The sequence below is a fragment of the Taurulus bubalis genome (genome assembly GCF_910589615.1).
Source record: "Taurulus bubalis genome assembly, chromosome: 3".
In the NCBI taxonomy this organism is placed as follows: Eukaryota; Metazoa; Chordata; class Actinopteri; order Perciformes; family Cottidae; genus Taurulus; species Taurulus bubalis.
This window is the reverse complement of record NC_136591.1, coordinates 19,878,187-19,892,008: the sequence shown is the minus strand read 5'-3', so window position 1 is coordinate 19,892,008 and position 13,822 is coordinate 19,878,187. Positions and strand designations below refer to the sequence as shown.

The 13,822-nt window shown below is 41.7% G+C and overlaps 1 protein-coding gene across 1 annotated transcript in view; it reads right to left on the bottom strand.

Annotated features, from left to right (window-relative positions):
* Nucleotides 1-8,234, bottom strand: part of ankrd6b (ankyrin repeat domain 6b) — a gene marked incomplete at its 5' end in the record, with an annotated part of 16,973 nt that extends 8,739 nt beyond the window's left edge. The window contains 4 exons of the mRNA XM_079215475.1: nucleotides 572-670; nucleotides 2,351-2,449; nucleotides 3,764-3,862; nucleotides 8,109-8,234. Coding sequence (XP_079071601.1) covers nucleotides 572-670; nucleotides 2,351-2,449; nucleotides 3,764-3,862; nucleotides 8,109-8,234 — 423 coding nt within the window. The remainder of the gene's footprint in view (nucleotides 1-571; nucleotides 671-2,350; nucleotides 2,450-3,763; nucleotides 3,863-8,108) is intronic.
* Between the last annotated feature and the right edge of the window lie 5,588 nt (nucleotides 8,235-13,822).

Sequence of the window (13,822 nt, the reverse complement as noted above, 5' to 3'; positions counted from 1 at the left end):
CAGGAATTTTGTATGCCTTTGTAGCGCGTCTTGGTGGAGAGGCTCCGCTACGAGGAACTCCCAAAGTACAGAAGCATTTCAGCAGTGGCGGGCCGTGGATTTGGTACCTGTCTGTTTAGTTTAACAGCTGCAGCCAATTAAACCAATTTATCTGTCAACTAGCTCGACGCTGTCTGACTAGCTATCGCCAAAATGGTGGTTCTTGATTTGAATTTCTTTCAACATTTTAACACACATGATTAAACATGCCGTGTGGACCTGTGTCTATCCCTTCTGGCAGTAAAAGTAATTTAAAAAACACTGTTAACGGGCATTTTGTATGTCGACTGACCAGCAGCTTCTCAAAGCTCCAAAAAAGTACATTTCCAAACTGATCACATATAATGAACCAATAAGTCCTTATTTAAAACATAAAAATTAGCTTTTTTGGGGGGAGGGGAGGGCAAGTGAAGGTTGATAAAGCCGGCGACGCAAAACAAAGTAATCACAGTTTTGCTCTAAAAAGAAAGTAAAAAAAATAAGTAAAAAAAGTCCAAAGTCAGCTTATTTGTCAATTCTTCCACAGAATCACCTTGTTTTTGGCGTGAGCGTTGGCTCCGGCCTTCACCAGCACTTTGACCGACTGGCTGAACCCGTGCCAGGACACCTCGTGGAGCGCCGTGTTGCCGTCCTGACGAGACACAAGACAAAAAAAAGCCTTCAGGACACTTCCATCCATGGACATTCTCTTCCTGCGTAACTCTAGATTTTACCCGTAAAGAATTACATTGATACACCAACGAGATTGATGAGTCGCATCACACTCACCGGTCTGTGTGGAAATAAGTTGCATTCACCATTTCATTCCAATCATTGCCGCGAATATGCCCTTAGAGAATCTTTTGATGCATTAAATATACTTGTAACATGGGAAATTAGGAGTAAAAATTATATTTTAATATGCCCTGGAACAATGTGACAGTAACGTAGTAACGTTTCACTTGTTTGTGATCGTCCAAAAATGAGCCAACTGTAAAGGATTTATGTGGAAAAAAGGGGCTTAATCAGAGCATGCATGGTAATACTGGCTGGATTATTTTGATCCACTGGGACACCATTAAAGGGACAGTCTGGATGTTTTAAAGTGGGGTCGTATGAGGTACTGATCCTGAGTCGGTGTGTTACTTACAGTAGAAACAGAGCAAAGCAACGTACTGCTGTGAACGGGACAGCAACAAAACCATCCGTAAAAAATATATATATTTGGAATATTTGTATTGCTTTAACTTAGCCGTTATATCCATCTATGCACTCTTTAAAGAAGAAAATGATTTTACCTCATAGAACACAGGAGTCGCCAACCAATTTGAAGAAATGTATGCTGGATAAATATTAAACTTTGTCTTATGTTATTGAAGACATATTACACATGTTAAATGTATAGAGACCAAATAAATGCACTTTGATGGAGGCTTATCATCCTTTTCATTTCCTCTCATCAGTAAAACTAACTGAATGCAATATTCAGGCTCCCTCATGTGGCTCAACGGTATTCTGCAAATGTAAATCTCAAATAAAAAGACTGTGGATGAAATTCTGCAAAATGAATTGTCGACCCAAATAAAGTCTCCTGTGATCCACCCGTCTTTGGGAATAAACACAAACAAACTTATCAATCGGTTGGACCAGAAACACACACTTCCTGAGAGGCAAAACGTTTGTTTTTGTTCAAGGAGTCTGGTGGAAGAGAGAGAGAGCGTAGACAACAGCTTTGTAAAGCTGACAAAGGATGAGAACCTCACACAAGCCCATTCCAGAAGATCACACACCCCGACGGGCATTACCACTGTTGTCTAATGTTGTCCATTTATGTATTTAGGCTGCAGAAAAGAACACAATGCACTTAAAACTAAAGTCCACCGGGTCCTCTGTGGAGCGGTTAATAATTCAATTTAGTTGATTTTATACAGCCCAACACTCACCCAAACGTCCACTCCTCAGCAGAGACATAAATGTCTAGAAAAGGTATTTCAAATTTCAAGGTAATACAAATTTGCCTTGAAGGGCTTTACAATCTGTACACAACATCCCTGTCCCGGGACCTCACATCGGATCAGGAAAAACTCCCCCAAATAAAGATAGTAAAAACCATTTCACAGGGAACAATCTAAACTCATTAATGCACTGTGTTTTGGTTTCAGTTCCTCTTTCCACTGTGACCCCAAACACACAACTGTGCCTTTCATGGGGGAATGAGGCCAAGCAGATTACAGGCCTGCTGGTTCCTCTATGATCATCATATGCTTAAATACAGTCATTAGTGCAGTGTGTGTGTGTGTGTGTGTGTGTGTGTGTGTCTTTTGATCCGCACCTTGTCCTGTCTGTCCAGTGCACACCCTTCCTGGATGAGAGCACCGATGACGTCGCAGTTTCCCACCATGGCGGCTCGCTGCAACGCCGTCTGCTCCCCCTGCCAACACACACATCAGAACTTTGTGTCCAGGCTTTTTTTATTCCTGTTTACTTTGAGTGGTGAGAACACATGGATGGCTCAAAAGAAAACACACCCTGGAACTTTTCCACATATCAGTAGCTGGTGTACACAAGTCCTAATTTACATATTTATGATTAAAGGAATATAACATTTGGGGAAATCTGCGTATTTGCTTGCTTGCTCTCTTCTTCTGAAAGTGAGTTGCTGTGCAGCTTTTACCATATAAATAATACCATCCACCCATCAGTATTATGGAAGGTAAATCCAACAGAAAATATCACAGAACATTGTTGATAAGAGAGAATCTGAGCTACTTCAGCCCATAAACATGTGTACAAAAAGAAGCTAATCTTACCATTTAACATATAGCAAAAATAATTAAATCTTTCCCTTTATAAGTGGACTCCTTTTCAATAAGCACGCCACATATCCCAAGATCAGCAGAGTTATGACTGACTCCAGCAGTAAAGATGTTAATACATTCCCATATAGCAGTTATACAAACCACAGCATCTCAAATAGCTGTTTGGAGTCCAGAGTGGTTTGTATAACCGTGACAGCGGTGACATACAGTCCCAGGGAAGAAAACAAAAATAAAATAAAGATTAAGCTCACATTTATCCTCAGACCATTAAATTCAGCACACAGAGCAGATTAGCGGAGAGTGTGAACTGGTTTGACATGAGAGAAGCGCTGGAAGAACGAGCAATGGTTTCCAATAAGAGATGGAGGAGGAAGAGGAGGGAGAAGAAGAGGAGGAAGCTGGAGAAGCAGCAGCAGGCAGCGGTGGAGGTAAGGCGTTTGTTCAGGGAAGGAAGGATTGAGGGCGGGGCGGGGGGGTGTTCTGCTGGCTCAGTTTTGGCTAACCTCCTTCACTCTCCCTGATCCTCCAGGCTCTTTCCCAGCCCTCCTCCACTGTCTTCTCTCCTCCTCCTCCTCCTCCTCCTCCTCCTCCTCTTCTTCCTCCTGCTGACTCAGTCTGCACCTCCTGCTCCCTTCAGTCCTGGAGGACGTACTGCAGCCTGTTGCGGAGCTCATTGACCACAGAGAATGAATTTGGCAACGCCAGACATCTGGCTTTTCGCAATCGGTAGGAAAGGGGGACTTGCATCCTGAGGGAAACCCAACGAGTGGACAGTCCAAAGGGTCCCATTCAAGGCCACTGGAGGTCATTAGATTAGTGTTGTGTTTAAAACAGCAAAAAAAGATAAGCAATGTACTGGTAATAACTCATCAGGACTGCGGCGCGGGAGCTGGAAGTGGAAACATGTCCGACGCAGCTCTACTCACGTCGTCTTGGATGTCCAAGTCGCAGCCGGCTTTGAGCAGGATACGCACAACCTCAATGTGGCCTTTGTAAGCGGCCAGATGAAGGGGGCTCCGGCCATACTGTGGACACAAAAACACACACAAGGGCCCAGTGAACAAAACACCAGAGTGCACACACACACACACAACATAAGCACACAAGCTCCCCAGCGGGAGCTGACAAAGTTGAGTAAATAAAAGACAAACATCCATCTCCACTGCGTCACCATCCATCAGGAGGGATATTGCTGCAGCGCAAGCCGAAGACGATCCTCTACGGAGGACAATGCCATCTCCATAATGAGTCGAAAACAAACAAATACTTAATCTGCGGTTTAAGAGAATCGTGCAGAATCTGCACATCTGTTCAAGATAGCCGAGTAGAGTATCAGCTCTGGGATCTGTGGGTGTGGCCTGATGCGGGAAGGCTACTTAACATTTTTTTAAATGAGAGATTTAAAAAAATTGATCACTTCACAGATTTGTAAGATTTTATGTATAATTGTCTCAATTGTAAACGCCAAACATGGGTCCATCTGCTTTGTTGCATTCGACTTGAATGGGTTTTATAGTTTTTCTCCGTTTTATTTCATTGCAAAGTGAATGTTGAACAAGATGCGTTTCACACGTTATTCAAGAAGTTTAGATTTAAAAAAAATATTCTTTCCCTTTATTTATATAAATTGCAAATAATTATTTGGTTTCTGAATTGTCTATTATAAAGTCATTGCTGAAGGATATATGCGCGTATACATACAGACAAATACACATACACACACACACACACGTAGTGCATAGTCGCAGGATTTATATGTAAAGTGACACTATCATCGTGTGGTAATAGTTCAGTTATGCAACAAGGGGAACTTCCTTCCTACATATGCATGTATGATAATTACATAAACATAACACTGGTTGGGAGGATTAGGATAAAAGCTCTCAACACATCCAACACCATAAACCGCATGGAGAAGAATGACGGAGCAGGATGTCGACGCGCAGGGAACCCACTTCAAACACGGGATCCAGGTGATCTCCGTTAATCTGTCACGTTACTGAGTAAACGCCGTTTAATTACAGATCCGGTGTGTGTTCTCAAACACAACGACACCCCCGGTATTATCTCAGCGCTCGGAGGTGGGTGTTTTGTTTGGGCGCGGCTCCACTCTGCGTGTATGCGGTCCTCGGATTGAGTTACACCTGGAGAGGAGCCACCAGCCGAGCTCAGGTAAACCGCCGGCCCGAGGCCAGCAGGGAGCCGCCGTTGTCTCCAGACTGACTGAGGGATTGTGGCTCCGTGGGCTGGTTTTTCAGAGGCAGTCGGTACATTGGGTGTCACTTTACCTTGTACAGGTTCTTGTACAGTTATATTCCTCATTGTGTTTATTTATTTTTACTTTATCTGTTCGGTTGTTTTTCCAAGTATAAAAATGCCAAACATGGGTCCAGCTGCTCTAATAGAAGGATTTCCTCTTTTTCACGGTTTTGTATCATTGTAAACCGAATGTCGGACAATGTATTTGAAGCTCTAGGAAATATTAAAAAAGGAGCATTTTCCACTATATTCCGCCATTTTATATTATAAACCATGAATCGATTAATCAAGAAAATGAACTGCAAATTATCAGATAAAGAAAACTATCATTAGTTGCAGCCCTCAACCTTTCACTACTAAATTATATGATGGGGTTTTAGAATGCAAAAAGCGTTAAAGTATCTCTTTAAAACAATACCAACGTGTCCGTATAAACATCGATAGACAGACTCTCCAGATTGTGACTCTAAACCATTATCTCCTCGCTCTCTTTTTTTATTACCAACCTCATTGAACCCTTTATTTCCCCCCCTCTCTTCATCTGCTTTCCTCTCTCAATCCATTCATCGCATTAGCCTCATGAACACGGTTCCTACATTCCGTTTCCTGAGCAGAGGAATGTTTCGTATGAAACTCTGCCCTCTTTATCCTGGATTAAGTTTTCATGATGGCACGCTGCCAAAACACCCAAATACAGCCGGTGGAGACAAAATCATCAGAGCGGAACATCGTCACGTTGTTGTTGTTACGACATGAAGCCGTGACGGCCCCACAGGGGAATTGGTTTGCAAAACACAAACGCACATGACACACAACAAAATCAACAGAATATGTATAAAAACACCAAGGAACCAATGATTTTACGCGTGTGTGTGTGCGCCTGAAACCGCTGTCTCTTATCGTCAAAGATAGTTTCCTAAATACAGGAAACCTGTTGTCACCGTGAAGTTGATGATGAAGATCTCTAAGCTCCACCTACATGTGGCTTGACAACCTTAAAGTCTTCAGTATTGGAAGAGCTTTCTACTACTCAGAAACAGGCAGACAACAGAATTGTTTGATCAACTCAAGAGTTAAAAGGAATTATGTGGCTCCAGTTGTCTTTTCAAACAGCAAAGTCCCGCCTTCTTTTGTTCATTACGGCCTGAAATCAAGACACAAAGACATAAACTAGGATTCCCGCCTCGAGGTTGTATTCCTCCACCAACCAGTCAAGTTGCAGTCAAGTTGTCGGTCCAAATTCCTGTTAAGACATTTGTGTGAAAATGTCATAAATGTTATCGCCAAAATAACGTTTTTGACCACGAAATTGTAAATTAGTCCATTCTTGAGTCCTAGTGGACGTTCATTTCAAATTTGAAGAAATTCCTTCAAAAGCGTCCGCGTTCAGAGGAACGGGACGGAGAACCTGAAAGCGCAACTCATCCCGCACAAACGCACTGTGGTGAAAATCTGCCACTGTTATGTGTGTGTGTGTGTGTGTGTGTGTGTGAGATACAAATGCACATCCCCATAACGTAAATAGTTACATTTTAGGGTAAGGACTTAATGGAAGATTAGAGCAGGTTTAGGGAAAGTCTCCAGGATATGAATTTTATTCACCGTAAGGTCTCCAAAAGTCCTGTAAATATGACTGTGTGTGAGATATATTAGAGTTACAACAGTGAATCTACATGACAGAAAGTATACATATAACGAGAGTAGTAAAAGCAGTAATATTAATAATATGAATAAAAGCAGTTGGTGTCAGGCAGGCAGGAAAAAGTAGAGTTAATAACACTCCAACCTGTTTGGGATTTGGTTCTAATGGACTCTGGTGTGTTCTCCTGTTTGGTTTTGTCCTTCAGGTTCTGTACCAATGGAGTAGAACCACAGTGAAAGAAACCAAAACAGGGACATCTGATAACTGGTTTGACCGAAGCCGCTCCAAAGCGTTATCTTTTCCTCGTTAGCGGCCCGTTTTTAAAGATTCTGCGTCTTTAGGGTGTCGTCTTACTGCCATTGTGTCACCGAGTTGTTCCGACTCATAGACGCACTCCAGTGAACAGCACATAGATTCAGTCTGTCTGGTTTAGTGTTCGCTGCAAAGTTTAAGCTTCCAAAAACTCAACTAGATATCGGATGTGTTCCCTCGCTGTGAGATAAATCTTTTTTTCAGATAACATATCATGGGCTCGTCTGCATATCTTGATTCAAATGGAAGCAAATGGAGTATGAAAAGAGGTTGAACATGTGAACACAACCACACCGTGTTTATACTCGTGGAAATGATTACAGGGTTGGGGAGTGACAACGTACAGCCGGTGTAAAACAGGGTTTTGTGTGGGTGTCGCACGTGGATGTGCTCGGAGGATGAGACTCCTCTCAATCACACTGTGAAACTTAGAGAGGAGGACATTTTAAGAAGTGGGATCATGTTCTCATAGACTTCTAGAGGAGTCGCCCCGCCTGACATCGATCAGCAAGCACCCAGAAGTGTGACTGTGTCACAGCTGAGCTGTTACATGGCCAGATGAGGGAGGGGGGACGGACGGACGGGCACACACACACACACACACACACACACACGTTTTTTCCACTTTCCGATGAGGGTTCAAGGACAGAGGATGTCTTATGTTGTACAGATTGCAAAGCCCCCTGGTTTGTTTTATTGGGCCACACAATTCAAATTCAATTTAATCTGAAAGCCCCTCTTTGTTTGATCAAAGTGGTTTTCATCTGTTGAGTACATACAGCTGGACAGGAAGTTGACTATAAGTCCAGCCGGTAGTTTTTGAAGATACCTTGACAAGAACCAAATGAGAAGAGCTGGAACCATTAGTTTATTACTAAACTCGTAAATTAACCAAAATTAGACTGCAATTATTTTGATTTTTGCCGGTGTGATCAACCAACTGACAACATCCAATTCTCGGAACTGTTGGAAAAATCATAAACAAAACAAATATACAAAAAGTATCCACCAGCATCCCCTTCTCATTCTAACTCGTGAGCGCTCACTCGCTCGCTCACCTTAGTGACGGCTACTTTGGCGCCCTTGTTGATAAGCTGCACCACATTGTCGGCTTGGCCCTTGTGCGAGGCTACGAGGAGGCGCTCGGAGAGAACGAGGACCTCAGCCGCATCCCGCTGGCTCATGAAGCAGGGCGAGTGACGCCGCCGTCACAGTCGGACGTTGGGCTCCAGGTGGCGGCGCAGCGAGGCAGCTGTGGCGGTCGCTCTGCAGGATCCGTCTAACTCATGATGGCGAGCGCCGCTGCAGACGGAGGCGCCAAACAGACGCAGAGCTGGAGAGGCTGCCAGTGCTGCTTCAGTTTGCTTAAAAATGCCACAAACTGCCGGGATGCCTCCTCTTCATCCTCTCCGCTGCTGGGAAGAGAACAGGAAACACGCGGAGTGAAAACAAGCCAGCAGGTGCCCCGCTCACAACGCTGGCAAACAGGAAGACGGGGAGGAACCGGCCGACATCCCTTCTGTTAAACACATGTGCATTGTGGGCGCATATGAGCTGAGAATAATCCACAACGGGGGTTGAATTTGAGCAGATGTTGAATGCTGCTGTACTGCAGTACTATTGCTAGTACTACTACTACTACTACTACTACTACTACTACTACTACTACTACTACTAGTAGTAGTAGTAGTAGTAGTAGTAGTAGTAGTAGCAGCAGTAGTAGTTGTTGTAAGTGGATTGTATCCTCGATACAATCTAGTACACATGACTAAAAAGGCACGTGCAGAAGCATAATGTTGAGATATGGCCAACATTGGTATCAATTTAAAACTACCCTCAAGCATATGAAATAATAAAATAAAAATAATTTGTAACCCACAAGAATACCTTTATAAACCATTCTTTTGAAAATTAAGTGAGTTACACATCCTTACATTTATGTTAGCGTTGTTCCATAATTCAACCCTGACAATAGAAATAATCCACTTTTTTTATAGCTTTTTACAGTATAGCTACTCAAATCATATGTGATATATATCGTGTAAAAAAAAAAAAAAAACTTGGTACACAGTCTGGCAGTGACTTTGACTTTGTTTTAGCTGAATCAAATCTCACACATGTAATATGAGACGTAAAGGAACATTTTAAGAACAAAATCACCACAAACACACGTCTGTGGTTTGATGAGTTCTTCAACACACGTCAGTGACGACAGGGAAAAGGCCGCCATGCCTCCTCTGATTCCTCGTCACCATTAAAACACATGGAGGGACACACAGCGAGTCATCATGAGTCTCCAAAGTGATCCAAAATCTACATATTTTTTGTGCGTTCCGTTTAAATGGGTTATCTCGCTTCAATAAAACTGGTGTACCTGAACATTCTTTTGAATTGCATAACTTGGGTATGGAAGTGTGGAAGGTTGAGACTCTTGTAGAGCTAATGAGCTCCACCAGGAGCCATTTCATTGGGACGGAGGCCTTAAAACGACCTCTTGTGACCTCGAGGATAATCACGGTCTTGTGAAACTTTACAGCCACTTAGAGAGGGCATTCAGAGGATATATGGCTATCCTAGGTAAAATGACAAGAAAAGGGGTTTCTGAGCCACTCCCAGAACAGACGTTCTCGCCAATCAATCGCAGGAAAAAAAAAAAGGGATTCTTGCAGAAGTCCCCAAATGTCAAAAGTATTTGAGTCCAAATCACAGCACGTAACTTTCTACGGTGTTCCTTAAGTGTCTGGTTTCTTTATTTTCTCTTTTATGAATTCTCTCGTGGTAAAAAATGGTAGAATTTTGCACCAAATCTGTGCAACAAATTGCCAGAGATTGCTGCAACAACCTCAGAGAGTGAGGGCAGGAATGTCATCATCATCATAATATTCCTTAACACTTCCAGAATTTAGTCTAATAAATTAATCAAGTCATGTTTAGGCTTTGATTCAGTGTAAAAGCTGTTAATATGTTCCTTATTATTTGTATTTATTTCTTATTTCCCATCAGTCCTGGGACACACAATGTGTTTTGGTGAGAAACAGTGGATAAACCAAACAGTTTCAAAAATATTTTTTTTTAAGAATGAGGGTACATTTAAAACAGTATATAGTAGTACATTCATAGTATTGGGGTGGCATATGCTGGTACTCTTTTCCATGCATGCCATATCTAATTATATATATTAATAAATATAAATATATTAATAATCTATGAAGACAGACAAGTGACAGTTATAGCAGGCAGATGGAAAAGTCTGTCAACTTTGGAGAATCGTAAATATTCCCGTCCAGGTAAGTGGGCTCTTTTCTTTTTAAATTCTTTGACTGTTCAATCCAGAGTCATAAAAGCAGAAGGTAATAATAAGAGTGAAAACAGACGCTCTGGACGTGTTCTGACAGGAAGGCTCAGTGATTAAAGAGTCTCTATTACACGGTATTTGTGCCGTCAGAACTCCCAACTATAAGTGCATTTATTACAGGGTTTTGTCCTTTTTATAAACTTCGTCTTCAGGTAAAACATTTGTTATGACCCACGAGGTGCATATTGGCTGTGAAACAGGAACGGCGGCAGGATAATAATCCATGCTCACTAAGTCTTGCACGAGCAAAACACAAAGCAGAAAAGGAATAATTTATAAAATGTCGACTTTGAGGTTAAGCTTTCCAGTGGTGAAGTCGTTCAATACAGAAGTGGGACTTTTCCACATTTCATTTTGTAAACACTGTGAATGCGTTTAGGATTTAAGTACGCTATCATGTATTTGGGTTTTCATAGTCTTACTGAATTTATAAATATTCTAATTACATCCTTAAAAATGTCATCTCATTTTTTTGTATTTCACACATGAGGTGGAAGTCTGAATGCTCCCCCCCTCTCTCTCCCCCCCACAGTATTGCTTTGGTCAAGGTTCTCACAGTCTCGTGTTCATCCAATAGTCGCCCTCAATTAACTGGATTAATGTTGGTGTGTGATGCCCAGATCAGATTATTAAAGAGAACCCTGCATGTGCCTCTGATCCCCTCTGTGAACCTCAATGGGACTCAAAAGGTTTCTGATGTGCCCCCTTTAGGAAGATGAAAACCAAAACCTTACTACATGTTTATCAATCATAACTATTCTGGAGCTGAAACCAACCTTATTTAAATAACAGTATCAAGAACATGCACTTGATGTTTCTTTTCGCACATTTCTCATTTCGGAAATTTGTTCCAGTAGGTTTTAATCTTTGTCCATGATGTACTTTGTTTTCTTGCTGTCTGAATACATGTGTCTAACTTGAGTTGTATTGCTCCTTATTATTTTTGGCATTTTTTAACGATGCAAATTACAAAAACATCCAAAGACTTGCCTAATCCAGCCCCTGAGTTTTAGATGAAGTGCCTTTACCCTGGCAATTAATACAAATACCTCCAGAGCAAAAAGTTTCAACATGTCACTGCAGCCCAAGCAAAACTTGTTAATCAAAGCAAGTATCTAATTTGAATTGTGTGTGCGTTTTTTTATTGTGCAAACAACAACAACAATGTGAAGGGATACCATTTAGAAATCTTGAAGAAAAAAAAGATAGCCTCTAGCCTTGCTGTCAATTATAGTTATTCTAAGAAAATCACAAAAGGCAAAAATTGTAATCAGTAGGTACGACTTTAAAATAAATTCAGAATTAGCAGAGAGAACATTAGTGCATTTCTGTAGTAGATACTCATTTAACTGAATGAAGGTGCTTCATTTTGTAGAAAAAGCTCAATGAGAGATAGTTGAACAGAGAGGCGTTCTCTACGACTGAAGGATGGAACTGAATAGGAGAGAGCAAACTTGCAAAAATTTATCTCAGTAAAATATCATTTTCTTCTCCTTTGATTGCCGTCAACTCCCGTGTGTGAGCAAAATCATCTTTTGCATGTCAAATGATAGGAACATGATAAAAAGCCGTATGAGCCGAGAAGGGGATTAGGGCTTTGTCGTCCATCGTTTCCTCAAGGCCGTACGTACAGACCGGTAACCGGAGCCGAACACAGGATGTGAGAGAGACGGGGCCAAACAGCATTTTCATCTCAACGCTGATTGTACTGTGAAGAGGAAGAGGCACGGCCCATCTGATCCCTGGAGTCTAATCTGTGATGACAGTCCCTCTAATGACAGTGTGTTTCATTACTGGAAACACAGCACGGAGCGAGGCGGCGTGGTGCAGATGACTTCAACGAGGCCGCAGGCAAAACACGGCTAAATCCAGAGAGAAACAGATTATTTCCAAGACATTAGACCTTCATCCCAACTCGACCATGAAGCAGGGCTGTGCGATACAGTCCCTCAGCCAAATCACTCCTACTGGAGTAGAGTTTCTACTTTAAAGCACAAGAACATCCCACGTTTTAAGGCCTTTAATTGTATATGAAAAATGACTGTCATATTCATTGAATGTGCTGTTACGTTGTTTATTCTGTACATGACAATGTATTGCTGCTGTCCATCCGGGGAGAGGGATCCTCCTCTGTTGCTCTCCCGAAGGTTTCTTCCTTTTTTCCCTGTGAAAGTTTTTTTTGGGGAGTTTTTCCTGATCCGATGTGAGGTCCTGGGACAGATTGTAAAACCCTCCGAGGCAAATTTGTGATTCTGGGCTATACAAAATAAACTGAATTGAAATGTAATTGAATTAATCTACATGGCAAAAAAAAACATGTTTTTAAAAAAAGGAACAGGGTTGATTTTTTCTGAGTTTTCAAACCACAAATAAAAGGCATCAACCAATCACGTTGCGCATAACGGACACACTTTACATTGAAAGTAGTGCTGGGTTGAAAGGAGTAACAAAAGTTTGCCGTCTCAGTTCGGAACACAGAGCCTCCGTGTCGTTGTACAAAACATGTGCACATAATGCAGACGTCCGTTTCACACAACGTAACTCAATGACGCAGTATTTTTCACACTGTGAGGCGCGCCTCTCTAGTGGGAGGCGGCGGTATTACAGGTGGGGCGCAGAGGGAAATGCAGAATGTTTTTATTTCAAGAACTTTATTGAGAACATCACCTATTACAAAAGTACAAAGTACACGGACGTAAAACGTCATTAATTAATACATGCCTGTACTTTCGTTTAAGTGTTTAAATTACGCCGTTATTATAATTTTCTTTTGCCAATATTAGTTCTTTTTTGCACAGATAGAACTTTATTTTTCTTTGTTCTAACAAAGAGATTGCACGTTTTATATGTTTTTGTCTGATGGAGCAATCTGGTTTACTTGAAAGTGTTTGCAATTTTCTTTATTCTATTATTTATAAAAGCACAGATGGAGTCACAAAATTATGTCATTACAATACAAATTCAGCATGGACCGTTTTGTTACAATTTTGTTGGGGCATGAACATTTCTTCATCTAAAGTGGGGCGTGGCAAAAAAAGTTTGAGAACCACTGTGCTGATGGCTTTATTCGTGGCGTGAAAGCTCAGAAAAATCTACCTCACTTGCATTGATTTTTGCAGCAAAACATTCGTTCTGAGCAAAAGTACTCGTGACAAAAAAACAACTCCTCAGGTAATCACACAGAGAAAAAAAATTATAATACCACCCCCCCAGTGTGTAAAGGCCTTAGACAACAGCAAAATGCAGTAAAGACGAGGTAATGGTCTGGAAACCGCTGCTTCCAGACTGCCGAGTACATTTGAAATCAGGCCACACAACGTGGAACGCCAAAGAATGCATGAAAACCCTCACAATCGAAGGTCAATTCACTTGAGCTGAAAGGGGATGCTGGAGCACTATGGTAACATGTGAATGGCA